General features: G+C 47.6%; 1 protein-coding gene across 1 annotated transcript in view; it reads left to right on the forward strand.

The window, feature by feature from the left end:
• SLC13A3 (solute carrier family 13 member 3) overlaps positions 1-18,089 on the forward strand; it is a 69,370-nt gene that overhangs the window by 21,942 nt on the left and 29,339 nt on the right. Inside the window, exons 2-5 of the mRNA XM_080812970.1 lie at positions 4,589-4,854; positions 5,791-5,954; positions 12,753-12,819; positions 15,822-16,004. Coding sequence (XP_080669096.1) covers positions 4,589-4,854; positions 5,791-5,954; positions 12,753-12,819; positions 15,822-16,004 — 680 coding nt within the window. The remainder of the gene's footprint in view (positions 1-4,588; positions 4,855-5,790; positions 5,955-12,752; positions 12,820-15,821; positions 16,005-18,089) is intronic.

An 18,089-nucleotide genomic window follows, 5' to 3' on the forward strand; every position in this document is an offset into this window, starting at 1 on the left:
GTATTTAATGGGGGACATCCTTCCCCTATAACTTAGATGAAGTAGTGATAGTACCTGTCACTGGATGAGTTAATACACGAGAAACTGGTGGTTTTGGTTATCATTGTGCCTGTATTTCTTTTGCATAGGGATGTGAGGCAGGAGAGACAAGGAAACTGGTTTTCCAGATGACTTTGCATGTCCCAGCAATGCTCAACCGTTATTATTCCTTTTGATGCCCTGGTCAGGATAAGCCAGTCGCAGGGTTACCCTGACCTCATGAATGAATTGGGAAGTATTCCCTCTTTCTCCATTCCCTGGAAGAGCTTGAGTAGAATATGTATTATTTATTCCTTAAATGTTTGGTAGAATTACCATTGAAGTTAGCAGGCCTTAGAGGTTCTTTTTTTGCAGAATGGTTTTTGATGATTGATTCTATTTCTTTTTTTTTTTTAAGATTTTATTTATTTATTTGAGAGAGAGAGACAGTGAGAGAGAGCATGAAAGGGAAGAAGGTCAGAGGGAGAAGCAGACTGCCCACGGAGCTGGGAGCCCGATGTGGGACTCGATCCCAGGACTCCAGGAACATGGACCTGAGCCGAAGGCAGTTGCTTAACCAACAGAGCCATCCAGGCGCCCTGATTCTGTTTCTTTAATAGATACTAAAATATTCAGCTTTTCTTTCTTTTTCTGATAGTTGAATAAGTTATGTTTTCTGAGGAGTTTTTCTGTTTCCTCTAAGTCATCAAATTTATTGGTATCAAGTTGTTCGTACAACCCCTTTACTGTCCTTTTGAAACTGTAAGATTAGATCAGTTTATGAGGGTGGGACCCCATGATGGGAGTATAGCCTTTGGAGAAAGCGAGCTTTCCCCATGTATACACTGAGTAAGGACCAGGTGAGGAGGACACAGTGAGAAGATGGGATTTGTAAGCTGGGAAGAGAGCTGTCACCAGAACTCAAATCTGCCGGCACCTTGGTCTTCAATTTCCCAGCTTCCAGGATTATGGGAAGTAAACGTCTGTTGTTTCAACCGCTAAGCCCATGGTTTTTGGTGATAGCAGTCTAAGTTAAGACAGACCTCTATCTTCTAAACCAGGATAACTGTTGGTCTGGCAGGTAGTATACAGAAAACAAGATAGATGTGACATATTTTCCTGAACCAGCAGCAAGATTTGGCAGAAAGTAATTGTATGTATATATATATATATATATATATATATATATAAAAGATTTTATTTATTTATTTGACAGACAAGACCACAAGTAGGCAGAGAGGAAGGCAGAGAGAGAGGAGGAAGCAGGCTCCCCGCGGAGCAGAGAGCCCGACGCGGGGCTTGATCCCAGGATCCTGGGATCATGACCCGAGCTGAAGGCAGAGGCTTCAACCCACTGAGCCACTCAGGCGCCCCAATAATTGCATATTTTTAAAAGAAAGTTGCATTATGGAACATGATACACAAGCATGGGTTGAGAAATGTCAAGTTTACAACAGAATGTGACCCAGATTCTTTGGGGGTCCTGTCTGGACGCTTGCAACAGGGTACTGGAGTGTGTATCCTAGCTCTTGAGATCTGATTGCCAAGTCTTCATAAATTTTACTAGCCAGTTGTAAACAGAGATATTTAAAATGAAATTATACAAACATGTGATTCAATATATTAAAACAAAGGTAACAGATACTCAAAGCTCACCAGTTGCTTATTATTTTATGATTATCTAGGATCTTGAGATTATCTGTATCCGCTCTATTTACATCAGTATGTATGGAGGAAATGTTGTGCAGGGGTGTGTACTGCCCATCTCGTGCCAACTCTGTGTTCAGTGATGCCACTTGATAGCTTGAAATCAACCACGTGGAGGTATTTACACCTAGAAGTTGGCAAACACTGCAAATCAGGGCTTAGTTTATTGTTTGGTTGCTTGTCTAGATTTTTTTCTGGAGAGAAAGTGTTGAGGAAGGGGCAGAGGGAGAAAGACAGTCTTAAGCAGGCTCCACGTCCAGTGCGATCCCAATGTGGGGCTCCATCTTGCAACCCTGAGATCATGACCTCAGTCAAAATCAAGAGTTGGACACTTAACCGACTGAGCCACCCAGGAACCCCTTGCTTGTTTAAATTCAAGAAAGTGATAGAAAATGTTAGCAGTGCAGATTAAACATAAAACGTGTTATGTCTACAGCAGTTACATTGTGAATAGCCCCCCAAAATGAGGGCGTGTTCTTCCAATATTTGAAAACTATCATTTGATTCAGTAAAGAAGTCGATCACATCATTGGTGAACAAGTGAATTTCTGACATACTGTCCTTGTTTCACTCTTGTCTTAATCATTAATGTAACTAAAAAATATAAACTGATATTCATAGTAAAACTAAATTCATTCGTCAATGGACATGAGTGATTTCTTAGCTAAACAAAATAGTAATCAAGAATTTCTACACACAGGGATGTCTGGGTGGCTCAGTCAGTTAACAGGTTAAGCTTATCTTTGCCTTTGGTGCAAGTCAGGATCCCTGGGTCCTGGGATCAAGTTCCACATCGAGCTCCCTGCTCAGCGGGGAGCCTGCTTCTCCTTCTACCCCTCCTCCTGCTTGTGCTCTCCCTCTAACAAATAAATAAAATCTTAAAAAAAAAAAGAATTTCTACACATACACACACACAGAGCTTTCCAGTTGTTAAACATTCACCAACATACTCTGCTCGCGGGAGACTTGGTATGCAGAGTCTGCGAGGGTCACTTGAGTTTGGGAAGAACTAGCCGCAGAGGACTGTTCTATTATTGGCATGGTCAGATTTGCTGGCTAAAGGGCAGTGACTATGTCTTACTCATTTTCCTGGTCTCAACTCCCAGCCAGGTTGTTGAGAAAACAGGATGTGTTTTCAAGCTACACAGATCGGTGTGGGTATATCCCACAGTCGCCCCAGCTCAGTAAATGGCAACCTCCTTCTTCCCCCTGCTGAGGCCAACACTTGGAATTCCTCCTGGTTTCTCTCTCTGCCTTACACATCCCAACAGATCCTTGGCAAAGCCGCCAGGCTCTCCCTTGGAAATAGACCCCGAATTAGACCACCTCTCACTACCTCCACCACTCCCTCGAACCCTAGTCACTGGTAATCTCTGCTTAGATTGTTGCCAAAGCCATCAGTCCCCCGGATCCTGCCCTTGCCCTTCTGTTAAATGGATTAACTCGTCCTAGTGTCTGCATGTAGCTGATGCCTGACTGTGTAGCTGAGGGTGTGTTGTATTAGGATGGTGCTTGTTAGGATGGAATTCAGTTCAATGTCCTGTGCACACTGAATAAAGTCAACCAAACCTACTAAAGTCAAATTCAAGGAACGGTCTGTGTCTCCTGGAACATGCAAGGTCATGGCCTTGAGAGAACATAAGAAAACAAGGTCAGGACAGTAAGTATTTTATTCTAACAATGACCATGTGAATAATAATAAGACGTTATTGATGATGGACCCAATGAAACACTGATGTATCAGAAATGAAGGCATCATCATTGCTGCACTCTTGTTTCTAGAACATTTCCATCACCCCAAAACGTTCCCTTGAACTCCTTTGCAGCTCCTCTTCCCCAACACACGCACCTCCTGCCCGAGCCCTGGCAACCACTGAGCTGTTCTGTTCTCGATCTTTAACATTGCATTGTCAACGTATCATAGGTTCTGGTATTCCGCTGGTGACAGCTGGGGGGGTTTGATGAAGAGCGATGGCCCTGGAGGCAGGTTGACTTGTTCTGCACAGTTGTTGTCTTGCTAGTGACCTCCTTGTATCTCAGCTGACTACTCCATAAAATGGGGACATTCACTCCTCTGGGATTTTGTGAGGATTACACAGTTCCCAGTACTTAATAGCCCCATACATACCACTTTTTATCATTCCTGTCTACACAGCGTGCGCTCTGTGTTGGGCATTGTGTTAAGTGCTGCGCACGGATGTGGCAGCCGCTGCTGGTGGTCTCCCCATGTCTCCATTGCACTCACCATCCTGCACCTGCCAGTAGCCTCCTGCTGGACCTCAGATGCTCTGCCCCAGGGTGTTTGCTCACTGTACTTGGGGCAGGCCAGAAGTTCAGGGGGTTTAATGCTCCCAGGAGCAGCCTTCAACCAGTAATGGCCAGGAGGTGGCAGGAAAAAAGCCAGGTTCCTTTTTTCTCAGGAGATCAATTCTAGAGTCCCCCATCAGGATTGAGCCCCAACTGCCCACAAGGATAATCTCATGAATACACTGTCTGTATTGGTTTCCTTTTGTTTCGCTTCTCTGTTGCCCTTCCAGAACTTTCTGCAGTCCTCTATCAAGTAAACTATTTTTCATCTCATGCTCATCGCAGGGTCTATTTCTAAACCAAGGGCACATGTCATGTAGTCCTCAAACAGTCCTATAAAATGGACAATGTCGCTTCGCCATTGCAGAGTCGAGCAAAATGAGGGTCAGACAGGTGAATGTCATCTGCTCAATGTCAAAACTTTGGGCACTCACCCTTTCCCCAGCTTCCTCGTGGAACATGCCTTGAGGAGCGCTGCCCCAGGATCTCTTCTCCTACTGTCACCCAGGGCTCCACTGACCCTTCTGAGCTGCGTCTCCCCTATCTCCCCCCGCAGGAAGGCCGCTGCCTGTTTGTCATCCTGCTCATGGCGGTGTACTGGTGCACGGAGGCCCTGCCCCTCTCGGTGACGGCCCTGCTGCCCATCATCCTCTTCCCCTTCTTGGGCATCCTGCCCTCCAACAAGGTCTGCCCCCAGTACTTCCTGGACACCAACTTCCTCTTCCTCAGTGGGCTGATCATGGCCAGTGCCATTGAGGAGTGGAACCTGCACCGAAGGATCGCCCTCAAGGTCCTCATGCTCGTTGGGGTCCAGCCAGCCAGGTAAGGCCAGGTCATGGGTCCAGCCCAAAGGTGAGGAGGCAGAGGGGATGCCTCTCTTGGAGCCCAAACTCACTCTTCCTGGTCCTGTCCCCCAGGCCCACAAGTTCATCGTGTCCCGCCTTCCGTTTACTCATTCTTTCCCTGGATATGTTGTGAGCCCCTTCTGTGTGCCACACACAGTGCCAGCCTCTTGGGCATTTCTCAAAAGTTCATAAGAGTCACCTGGGGAGCAGGTGAAATGCTTATCCCAGGCCTAGCCCCCAGGGACTAGTGTCCAGTAGTTCCAGAGAGGGCCTCTTCGTAAGGTGACTCAGACTGCTGGGGCCAGACCCTACCTTTCCTGCTCGGGGAAATGACTTAACATCTCTCTTTCTGCCTGTAAAATGAAGCTGTAATAGCTTGGACCTGTAAAGTGTGAGAAATCCTGGTCGTTATCATTCTAGTTTGCTATTTCATAGCCCAGGTGGTTGGGAGTGGGTGGCAAGATGGCCCTGGAGAGATAGGGAGGCTGGGGCCATTCCCGCAGGGCCTCAGGCTCCCTGATGATTGGAACTTTCACTCTAAGAGGATTAAGTGGCCTTTAAAAATAGGGTTTCACTGTTCTTTAAATCTTTTTTTTTTCTTTGCCATTTGTTGCCATTAAGAACTTGGGGTGGGGGGAAAGGGAGAGAAATTTCAGGGTTGGGGTATCTTTGGACTATTTTACCTTGGGTACCTGTGGCCAGTTCACTTAAATGTGTGGAATCCGTTTCCTTAGACCTGAAATCAGACTGGTGAGTGAATCTGGTCCCCGCTCGGTCACTGGCTTATCCTCTCTGGGCCTTAACTTTCCATCTGTGAAACCAGTGGGCTGGATTCCCCAGGGGTGGCAAAGTGGGACCAGAGGACCTTCTGGGTCCCCATTCTGGATGTGCCTCTAACTCCCTCTGTTCCCAGGCTCATTCTGGGGATGATGGTGACCACCTCCTTCTTGTCCATGTGGCTGAGCAACACGGCTTCCACCGCCATGATGCTGCCCATTGCCAGCGCCATCCTGAAAAGTCTCTTCAGCCAGAATGAGGCTGAGAAGGACCTCAACTGGCAGAGTGACGAGAACGCAGGTGAGGCTGTGCGAAGGGACTGGGGCAGCCCCACCAATGTGGAGCAGTGGGAGCAGGACGTCCAAAGGATTCAGAGGAGGTGAAGGGAATACACATCAGCATCTCCCATGTGCCAAGTGCTTAAATAATAATAACTGAGAATTAGCTAAGTCAAATCTTGATACCTTGGTTTTTAAAAGATTTGCATTTATTGAGTTTTGACTATGTACTGAGTGATGAGTTCAACACTTTGCCTGCATTATCTCTTTGACATCTTGGAACAGCCTTATGAAGTAGATATTATACTTTCACTGGGTTTTAGAGCATTTGAAGAGATGTTCAATGTCACTAATACCAGAGAAAGGCAAATTTACTTCAGTAAATTCAGTGAGCTTGGCAAAGATAAGAAAACTGGACAATGCCATATGTCGGCAGGCATGGGGCCACGGGAACCCTTGTGTTCTACCAGAGAGCGATGTACTGGGTCAGCCTTTCTTAAGGGAAATCTGCAAATATTTAATCAAATTAAATGTACGCATACCCTAAAAAAAAAAAAAAAGTGCACATCCACTGTAACTCGGCAGTTTGGCTCCTGGATACAAATGCCAAAGGCACTCTGACAGAGGTCCACAAGGGGACGGGTGTGACAGTGTTCACGTGCATTCTCTGTGGTGTGGTAAGTAGCTGCATGAGAACCACCACCAGTCAAGGGGAAGGTCAAGTGTGCACTGTTGAGCACCGTGCTGCTTTAGGAGCAAAGAATTAGAGGAACATAGTTCTAGAAATGGGTCTCACAAAACATAGTCATGATTGGGGAAAAAATCCAGAGTGAGATCTAGAAGACAATACCATGATGTGAACTCAAAATTCACGCAAGTGACCATTTTGCAAGAATGTAAGCAAACGAACATCTGCAGATTAAACGCATCAATGTGGTTGCTCTGCGAAGGATGGGAGTGGGAATGGGAACCAAAGGGACTAAAGAAAGAAAGAAAACAAAAGAGGGGCCTCGTACAAGTACAGCGAGAATGTGGGATCAGCTGAAGGATTTGCTTCTCCTGAACCTCGGAAACTGTTCTAAACCAAACAAAATACAACTAGCGTTCTTGGATGACTAAGCAAGGGTTCAGAGAGGGGAAGTGACTTCCCCAAGTCACACAGCAGTCGAATGGCTGAGCCCAACTTTGCAGCATGCTCTCTTACCCATGGAACTGGCTGCGTCCATGGGAATGTAGACAAAAGAAGGAGGGTCTGTCTGCAGGTGCTTGAAAAGTAAGGTTTGTTTTCCTCAAACATCAAGAAGGCAGAGAAAGGCATTTCCAGGATCGATTCAGAGGCAAGAAGACATCAGGACTTTTCACTGGCATCTCTGTGATTCCCCAACTTTCCCTCGTGGTGGCAGAGCAGAGGGCGCCACATTCTGTCTGCTTTAAAATGTCTTTCTTTTTATTTATATAAATGTATTTACATACGTATGTTTGAGAAAGAGCGAGTGTGCACACAGGCAAACAGGAGGACGGACAGAGAGACAGGGAGGCAGAGTGCCAAGGCTCTACGTTCAACACGGAGCCCAAGTGGGACTCGATCTCATGACCCTGAGGATCACCACCTGAGCCAAAACCAAGAGTAGGACACTTAACTGACTGAGCCACCCAGGCACCCCTATTTACATAAATGTATTTTAAAAGGAAGCTTTCAGTTGGTTCCTATGTGGACAGAAATCTCTAGTTTATCCCCAATATTGAGTCTTTCTTTGTCCTTTTAGTAACAGAACCCCCACGTGGGCACATGGCTTTGGAGAGGAAAAGCTGAATTTCCCTGCTTCCCTTGCAATTAGATGTGGTTCTGTGACGAGGTGTGGTCAGTGGTATATGAGTAGGAGTGGTGTGTGCCGCTTCTGGGTCCCGCCCTTCCTGCCCTCTACTCCTGCTGCCTGGAACGTGAACAGGATGTGAGATGCTACCTGGGAAGCCACATGTTGAGGGATAGCTGGCAAGTCTGCCCCAGGAGCTCTGGATCATGTATCCCAAATAACACAACAAACATGCTTCAGGAAACCACGGGCTTTGAATGCTAGTTCTGCTTTTTTGAATATGTGTTAAAATTAGCATATATGTTAAAAAATCTAAATATCGATCCACGTACTAAGTTAATCTCGCATATTGGGGTACGCGTATTTGCCTACCATGCAGTCAGGGATCTTGCTGATTTTATTTTCATATCAGTCCTGAAAGCTAGAAATGATAAGTACTTTACAGGTGAGATTCAGCGAGGGAAAGTGATATGACCAGAATCATTTACATCGTTGGGGTAAAGCAGCAGAGCCAGGACCTACGCAAGGCCAAAGTCTTCCACGTGGGAGGGAAGAGATGTTCTTTTTTGGGGGGGTGGGGGGGAAGAGATGTTCTAAAGCCGGGGTCAGAAAACTGTTCCTGTAAATGACCAGACGGGAAATATTTTAGACTTTGCTGGCCACACCATCACCACTGCTCAAACTGCGCCCTTGCAGAGAGAAAGCATGCACGAGGAGATGTAAGTAAGTGGGCACGGCTGGGTGCCTATGAGATGTAATTTGTGGGTGCTGGAATTAAAATTGCATGGGATTTTTATACCATGAAGTATTCTGCCTCTACTGACCTTCTCCAGCCATTTAAAACCGTAAAAACCATTCTCAGTCGGGTGGCCGTGGGCCAGATTGAGCCCACAGGCCAGAGTTGGCTTTGGTCGTTTTCAGACTGTTTCCCCCGAGTCTTCGGGCTTCCAGAGAACCCTGTCACTGTCCCCCTGGAGCGGTGACAAGCCATGAAGAATCTGCGCCTTCTCCCACCTCTACCCCAGCTTCCGCACTTGCCCCGTTTTTATCCACTGGGCTTCCGTGCGGTAATCACAGATGTTTGCTGAGCACGTCCTTCACGTGGGCCTCGTCACAGGGCCTTACGTCCGCAGGAGGAGCCAGCATTGATCTCACTCACTCAGAAGATTGGAAACTGAGGAAGAAATTAGAAAAGAAAAAAAAAAAAAAAAAGAGGATAAAGTAGCCTCCAAGGTCACTCCAGGGTCACAGTTTCAAAACCGCGGCTCTGGTATGTTGAATCTAGGCTGGCTGACTTCAGAGCCCAACTTTTAACCTCTGGGATTCTGTGTTGTACCTAAGAGTCTTTTTCAAAGAGTCTAGAGGCCAAAAAAAAAAAAAAAAAAGAAAGAAAGAAAGAAAGAAAAGAAAAAATAAAAAGTTTGAAGCCATTTCCCTCATTATAAAGATGAAAAATCTGAGACCCAGGAAGGGAAAGGGACTTGGCTATGGTCACACTCAGTGTTGGGTGCAAGGTGAAGTCCAGGGTCTTCTCCCGAATGCTGCAGAGTGTCAGGAGGTAGGAGGGCCTGGGAAGTTGGGGCAGACACCTACTTTTGCAAGCGGTGGGATCAGAGAGCAGGGATTGATCAATGATCAGCCCTAAGACCTAAAAACAAGGCTAATTCTAGTGCAAAAGAGAGATGTTCCCTTGCATGCAGTCTCTGTGCTCCGTCCTGATGGGAGGACATGAAGACAGGTGTGGGGAGAGTGGGGACTGTTAGTGGGGAGGCTCCTGGGGGCTCTGAGTCCATAAGGGACAGCCAGAGCAACAATGATGACAATGTGAGCTCTCAGTCCCGAAGACCCACCGTATGCCAGATGCAGCGCTCTATTTTTCACACCCGTCATTTCATTTAATCTTCATAATGGTGCTAGGATGTAGGTGATCCCCATTTTACAGATGAGGACACTGAGGCTCTGGGAGGCAAAAGGATTTGCCCAAGGCAACATGGTCAGTTGCTGAGCTCCATCTGAATCTAGAATCCGGGCTTGTAAGCACCACGCCAGAGCAAGAGGGAGCCTGGGGCAGGGTAGGGCTCGCTGGACAAGACCCAGCAGGAGGTGGGGGAGGGCCCTCCATCTTGGAGAGCAGGTCCTGATGTTTCCCTTCAGTCTCTTCACCCAGCCCGGTTCCCTGCACTGCCCGAGGGACCGAGGGGCCAGGGGTGGTGGCTTCTCCAGCGCCCCACGTGTGTTCTCGTTAGATCTTCCTACTACAGCCCTGTAGGGGTGGCCTTGTCATCGTGCCCATTTTACAGAGGAGGAAACTGAGCCGTGCAGGTGCCCCCTTCCCCCATTTTATGTACAAGGAAGCTGAGTTTTAGAACAGTGGCATAACCGATCTGTTCATTCATTGATTCATTAATTCCACATATTGATTGAACACCTACCATGTGCCGGACGGTGTTCTGAGTGAACAAGACTCCCCCCAGTGGAGGTTGTTCAAGGCTCCGGGAATGATTGATACAACCCCCGTGGAGGTGGGAGTCCATCTGGGAGACAGGTCATAAACAAATCCCTCCTCAGCTGGGGCTTGAAGGAAACTTAAGCTACACCAACGTGTAGGGTCTTATCACCAGGGGGAGCTGATCTGCATTTAACCCTCCGACCTCTGCAGGTGGTCAGCGGACCAGAGGGTGACCATGGCTCCCGCTCCCTCTAGGTACCAACAGGGAAGGAGCAGCCCAGGATGGAGAGGGGACAGGACTTCCTCCCCAAACCACCTGCTGAGACAGGGAAAGAGCTGTGGCTGGTGTCCGGACCCTTCCTCCCAAACACACACCTGGGGTTACACAGGTGGGGTTTATTATTATTTGCCCAGAGAGAGGACACGAGCCACTGGTGGCCATGATGACCTCAATCAGATGTTAGAAAGGACTTCTCACGGGCTTTGGGCTGTGGCTGAGGCATTTGTGGGGGACTGAGAAAACTTGCTCTAGGTCGAATGATGTCAGAAATCAGGGGCAATTCTACGAGTAAAGAGGTAGCAGCCATTCAACTGGCAAGAGAGGGGGACGTTTGGCAATTTGTGGGTGGCAAGTGGCTTTGGGCTAAGACAAGATTATGATGTGTCCTTACCATGTCTCAATTTTTCAGTCTCTCGCAGAGCAGCTCTGTCTGATGTTGGTGACGTGTAAAATCATTTAGGTCCAGCAAGAGAACAACACGGTCTCTCGGGGTCCAACCAGTTCCAGACGTCATGGGGCCGCTTTCTTCTTTCTCAAGAGGAACCCACATTGACTAAATCCTTGCCAGGGTTCAGAGGCCTGTTAAATTCTTTCAGTGGCCATTCTGGCAAACGTTGGCCCACCAAATCTAGCCGGCTGCCGGCTTTTTGTGCAGCCTGTGAGCTAAGCATAGTTTTTATATTTTTAAATGGTTGAATAAATCAAAAGAAGGATATGTTGTGACATGTGAAAATTATATGAAATTCAGATCTCAGTGTCCAAGAATAAAGGCTTAGCCGCATGTATTCATTTCTCTGTTGGCTCTGGCTGTTTTCATGGCAGAGTTGAGTAGGACAGAGACCCTAGGCCCCAAAGACTAAGATATTTACTATCTGTTGTCTTACAGAAGAAATTTGCCAGTCCCTGCTTTGAATGGTGCCTTAATGCACTCAGTCTGCTGTAACAAACATAGCATAGATTGGGCATTTGTATGTCATAGTTCCGGAGTCTGGGAAGTCCAAGATCAAGGTGTCAGCAAATTTGCTGTCTGGTGAGGAACTGTTTCTCGGCTCATAGATGGCCTTCTCGCTGTGTCCACCCATGGTAGGCAGGGTAAGGAAGCTTTGTGAGGCATTTTTTTTTTTTTGGTAATATACATTTTTAAAATTAACACATAATGTATTATTAGCCCCAGGGGTACAGGTCTGTGAATCACCAGGTTTACACACTTCATAGCACTTACCGTAACACATACCCTTCCCAATATCCATAACCCCACCAGCCTCTCCCTACCCCCAATCCCCGGCAACCTTCAGTTTGTTTTGTGAGATTAAGAGTCTCTTATGGTTTGTCTCCCTCCTGATCCCATCTCGTTTCATTTATTCTTTTCCTGCCCCCCAAACCCCCCATGTTGCCTCTCAACTTCCTCATATCAGGGAGATCATATGATAGTTGTCTTTCTCTGATTGACTTATTTCACTAAGCATGATACCCTCTAGTTCCGTCCATGTCGTCGCAAATGGCAAGATTTCGTTTGTTTTGGTGGCTGCATAGTATTCCATTGTATCTATATACCACATCTTCTTTATCCATTCATCCGTTGATGGACATCTAGGTTCTTTCCATAGTTTGGCTATTGTGGACGTTGCTGCTGTAAACATTTGGGTGCATGTGCCCCTTCGGATCACTACGTTTGTATCTTTAGGGTAAATACCCAGTAGTGCGATTGCTGGGTCGTAGGGTAGCTCCATTGTCAACTTTCTGAGGAAACTCCATGCTGTTTTCCAGAGTGGCTGCACCAGCTTGCATTCCCACCAACAGTGTAGGAGGGTTCGCCCCTCTCCACATGCTCACCAGCATCTGTCCTTTCCTGACTTGTTAATTTTAGCCATTCTGACTGGCGTGAGGTGGTATCTCATTGTGGTTTTGATTTGTATTTCCCTGATGTGTGAGGCATCTTTTTATATAAGGGCACAAATCCCATTCATGAGGGCTCTGCACTTGTGATCTAATCACCTCCCAAATTTCCCCACCTCCTAATACCATCACACTGGGGATTAAGTTTCCACATTGAATTTTGGTTGGTGGTGGTGTGGGGGGGAATGCCAGCATTCCTTCGGTAGCAGATGGGTTAACCCCTCGATCCTCCTGACAACCCTAGGAGGATTATTACTTCCGTTTTCTGAATGAAGGAGCTGAGGTGCAGCGAGATGAAGGGATTTATCTAAACCTGAGGATAGCGACACTCCCCTCCACCCCGTTACGTTACACTAAAGACATTATGTTTTTTCCTCCTAGCCGCTGTGCGCAGGAACGGCCTGCACCCCGTGCCCACGGAGATGCAATTTCTGGCCAGCCCAGAAGAGTGAGTTCCTGGTATCACTGATGGAGGAGTCAGTGCTTGACCCGAGGAGATGACGAACAAGAATCCAGTGTTGCAAGCAGTCCTCCCCCACCCCCAGATTTTTCTCCAAATGACCTAATGCCCAGGTGTCTACCATCCATCCCTTTGGCTTGGGCATGGACGTACCCAGCCTCCTTAAAAAAACCACATGTGGATAGCAAGGGCAGGGGAGCACATGGAGTCCCCCTGGTAAGGGACCCGAAAGGAAGGTCCAGAGGAACAGGAGCGCTCAAACTACATGACAGTCAAGGAGGAGAAGGCACGCACACAGGCATCCAGAGCCTCTAAAGACAAAGGCATCCTAAGGGGACCATCACAGCCCTTCACACTTGTGTGGCTTAGGAAGCGTCTTCACACTGACGCCACATTTAGTGGCCGGTGTCCTTTGTATTTGGCAGCGTGGTTAAGATCTTGGGGTTTGGAACCCTGCAGACCTGACTTTGAACCTGGCTCTGCCGCTTAGCGGCTGTGTGATTTGGACAAGTCACTTGATCTCTCTGAGCCTCTGTTAGTTTCCCCCACCGACTGGACACGATATCGGAACCCACCACAGAGGGTGATTTTGAGGTGTGATGAGATAATATTGAGCAGCATGGGTCATGCCGGGCCCTGCCTGCCCAGGTGGGAGTGCTTGTTATTCACGGCATTGTTACCTTGGGTGATGAAACAGCAGCAAGTAAAGTCACCTGCTCAAGGCGTTGCTGGGCATCAGTTCTGTTTTATTCACTGAGCAAATACTTACACCAGGTTGCGATGAGCCAGGCACTGCTGCGGGTGCAGCAACCCACAAAAATCCAGCCCTTGTGGAGTTTACGTCTCAGTGACAAGAAACAAACACGGAGTAAAATTCACCGTATGTCCGATAGTTGGTGAGAGCTATGCAGGAGAACAGAGCAGGAAAGAAGGCTAAGGAAGGGGCCTGTGGGGTGTGAGAGGGCAGTTCTAAAATGAGTGGTCAGGAAAGGCCTCTCTAAGAAGGTCCCCCTTAAGCAAACACCTGTAGGAGGTGAAGGGTCCAGGGGGATCTTTGGGAAGGGTGTTTTCTGCAGAGGAGCCAGCAGGTGCAAAGGTCCTGAGAGTCCAGAGCAGTCGGGAAGCCAGTATGGTTGGAGTTGGGTGAGTGGATGGGAGGAATTGCTTGTGTGGTGCGAGGTGGTGGTGGAGGGACAGAGCATGAGGAACCTCAGAGGCCAATGAGGTAGCCTTGACTTTGAATGACATGGGATCCGGTGAAGGCTTTTAGCAGAGGAGGGACATGATCTTATGTCTGATTGTCTTATTCCACGGTCTCTGCTCCTTCCTGGCACTCTGTCTGGGTGCTTTTAGTCCAGTTTTGAGATATGGTATCTGAGATTGGCTCAGCCACTCACTACTGCACAACACGGGACTCTATTTGGGCCATCTGGCCACACAGAGCTTGTGCTGAATCTAGTGGAAAAGACCCAGTCCTCGTTCTCTAGAATTCCATGTCCACTGAATGCAAACCCCAGCCATTGGGTGGAGATTCTATGTCCATTGGAATGAAAGTCCCCTCTCTGGGCCTCAGTTTCCCCAACTAAACAAAGAGGGGCTTGCACTAGATGAGCCCTCAGGCCCCTTCTGCCCTCTCATCCTCATTGTGAGGCTCAGTCTGGTTGGGGCCCTAGGTCTGGGGGAGCCCACATTTCCCGCCAGAGAAGTCAGGCAGTGACATTAGTCTCCAGGTGCTTTCAGTCCTTGTATTCCTTTTAGAACCCAAATCATATCCCAGTTGCCTTCCAGATAAGGGGCCGCTCATGGAGCAATTAAGGCCAGAAGATATTTGAAGTATCTTTGATTCCCTAAAAAAAAAAATAATAATAATAATAATAATAATTTGTTATACAGGGCCAATTCTTAATTTCATTCACTTACAAAAATTTTATAATTGCACAATTTAAAAGAATACTCTTAAACAAAAAGAAAAATGTACCCAGCATCTCACTCCCAAAACAGTTAAGTGAATACTATTCTAGACAATTTCTGGATACCTCTCTGTGTACATAAATGCATTTGTAAAATAAAAATTTTGATAATGCTGTATATGCTCTTCTGTAACCTGCTGTCTCTCTTAATGGAATGTAGGGAACATTTTTTCACCTCAATAAATTTACGGCAATGTCATTAGCTTTTAATTATATACTTAATTCTTAATTTCATTCTTCCCCCATACTCTTTAAACTGCCCCAGAAAGACCCAGAAAATACAAAGAAAAAAACGAAGGAAAAAAAAATCCATATTTCCACCCCCAAGAAAGGCACCAAAACAACTTTGTGTATACCGTTCTAAGTTTTTCTTCATATTCATCTGTTCATAAAATATGTGAATTTTTTTAAATAAAAAAAATTAAGTAGTGCAGTTATTGACCCTTTTTCCCTTTACCTAATGGGTCTCTCTCATCTTAACATCTGTCTAGATCATCGTTTTTTGTTTTTTTTTTAAGATTTTATTTATTTATTTGACAGACAGAGATCACAAGTAGGCAGAAAGGCAGGAAGAGAGAGGAGGAAGCAGGCTCCCCGCTGAGCAGAGAGCCCGATGTAGGGCTCGATCCCAGAAGCCTGGGATCATGACCTGAGCGGAAGGCAGAGGCTTTAACCCACTGAGCCACCCAGGCGCCCCTAGATCATCGTTTTTTAACAGCCGTGTTGGTGTTCCCTCTAAAAAGAGGATCATTTTTATCCAGCCAAACCCTTTTTGATGGGGATTCAGGTTGTTTTCGATATAAACCATAGTCAGTCGGATGCAAACTCACACCCACGCCCGAGGCACCTGCCCAGAGCCCCTGAACTGAAAGTCTGCACATCTTTAGAGGCTTTCGATGCTGGTGCTGAGCTGCCTTCCAGGAAGACCCCTTAGTTCTCCCAACCCACCTGGTGTGTTTCCCCACGAGGCCAGGAATTCTGAATGTGTTCTGAACGGCTTCTCTCTGGGTTTGTTTAAAGCAAAGACTGCCCTGAGGCCGAGGCTCCATTGGACCTTCTAGCAGACTGCAAGAAGGAGGAGGAATATCGCAGAAACATCTGGAAGGGCTTCCTCATCTCCATCCCCTACTCGGCCAGCATTGGGGGCACTGCCACCCTCACGGGCACGGCCCCCAACCTCATCCTGCTAGGCCAGCTCAAAAGGTAAAAGCAGGTGTGCTCCGCCCAGCCCTGGGGTTCCTCCTCCTCCCCTCCCCCCTTCCACGCTGGGGAAACCTGTACTGGATACCTTCTCTTGGCCAGGTTCTGGGGGCCCGGCAGGGTAGAAACCCAGCAAAATCCCTGCCCCGGGAAAGTTCCATTTGGTGGGGGAGACAAGCCATAAAGGAAAAAGGATATATAATATGTCGGTGTGATAAGTTACCAAATGAAACAAAACAGCGTGATGTAGAAAGGACAGGAGCGGGTGCTATTTTATATAGGCTGGTCAAGGATGTGGGACCTCTCTAATAGGGTGGCATCTGAGACCTAGAAGCTGTGTGAGCACAGGAGGGAAGAGCATTCCGGACAGGGGATAGCCTGTTCTACGGCGAGCAGCACAAAGACCAGAGAGGCTGGGGCGCCGAAGGCAAAGGGAAGTGTGGGAGGAGATAAGGTAAGGTGTCAGGACCCCAGCTTTCCCTGCCAGTGCGGTGAGATGGGGAGTCAGTGGAGAGCTGGGAGCAAAGGATGCCATGATGTGACATCTGCTCTAAAAACGAACCCCAGATAGCGGCTTTGGTCTGTGGCTGTGAGGTCCCAGGAGAAGCTTTGCAACCAGGTGCCTAGGCCAGCTGTGGGGTGGGCTCTGCCAGGAGCTCAAGTCTCCCCAGTGTTGACGCTGTTCAAACAGTGTCTGGAAGTCCATCCATCAGGGAGGGAGAATAAAAGGGAAAGATTCTCGGACGGCATGACTTGTCAATTCCATTATCCCAAACCTCTTAGTTTGAAGATATAAACAATTCCAGTATTTCAAGATTCTGTTCCTAAGATTTTCAGTGGCCAGGATTCTGAGAGGTGGGAATTCTAAGATTCCTTTGCAGTGAAAAGGCACCATATGTGCACTTAGTCCACACGAACGCGGATGTAAGCACTGGGCAAACGAACACAACAGAAGTATTTACTGTGCAACATGGCCCCAGGTGCTGGCCAACTTCTTTACCTGTCAACCGAAGAATGGAGGACTTCCTAGGATGATGGAGTAAAGCTGGTCATCCCAAGAGCTGGTTCGCTATCACTTTTAATCAAAGTGATTTTCATGAGAAATTCTTTTTTTTTTTTTAAAGATTTTATTTATTAGAGAGAGAGAGAGGGAGAGCACAGGCAGACAGAGTGGCAGGCAGAGGCAGAGGGCGAAGCAGGCTCCCTGCCGAGCAAGGAGCCCGATGTGGGACTCGATCCCAGGATGCTGGGATCATGACCTGAGCCGAAGGCAGCCGCTCAACCAACTGAGCCACCCAGGCGTCCCTTCATGAGAAATTCTAAGTACACCTGAGTCTTACCTCCTGAGCCGATTTTGAAACCTTAATCCCCCACTGTATTCTCAGGTTCTAAAATCTTTTGATTTTCCAAGTTGATGCGAGAAGCCAGTGATCCTCGGTCATGGGAGCTAGTTAGAGTCCGCCGGGAGGGTGAGAAAAATCTGCCCGGGTCTCCGGGGCAGAGATCCTGATTCAGGAGACACGGATGGGGGCCAGGCATCAGTATTTCCCCAACTGACTTAAGCCCACTGCACACCTTTGTGATCCTTTCATCTTTGTTGTGTTTTTTGCTGAAGGACTGAAAAACCAGAACCCAAGATGGTCCTGCTTGAGACGTGGGGACAACCTGGGTTTGGCCCCTTAGTGTCCTCAGTTAGAAGGGCCAGTCGGCCAGGAGGGTGAAGCTGGAGCAGGGCTGAACAGGAAAGATGTGGGCTCTGGGGCTTTCCGGGCCGATGCCAAGTTGGGGGATAGGGAGGAATGGGGGCTGAGAGGGGCGGGTGCTGTTAGAGGGTTTTCAGGCTGCCTGCCCACCCTGATGCGAGCAGGACTTTGTTCCAAGTCGAAAAGAAATTAAGGAAAAAGTGCTGGAGGTATAAGTAAAAATATCAAATGCAAAGGATTTTGAGTCAATTACATGCAAATCATATGCAAATCACATGCAACATTTAATTGCCTAAGCTTGGATCTTCTGGTCTAGAAAGAGGGGGGTTTAAAGTGAATGCCAAGTAATACGGGGTTCTGATTCTCTAGCCAGGGGCGTGGGGAG

The sequence above is a fragment of the Martes martes genome (assembly GCF_963455335.1).
Source record: "Martes martes genome assembly, chromosome: 9".
NCBI classification, from domain to species: Eukaryota; Metazoa; Chordata; class Mammalia; order Carnivora; family Mustelidae; genus Martes; species Martes martes.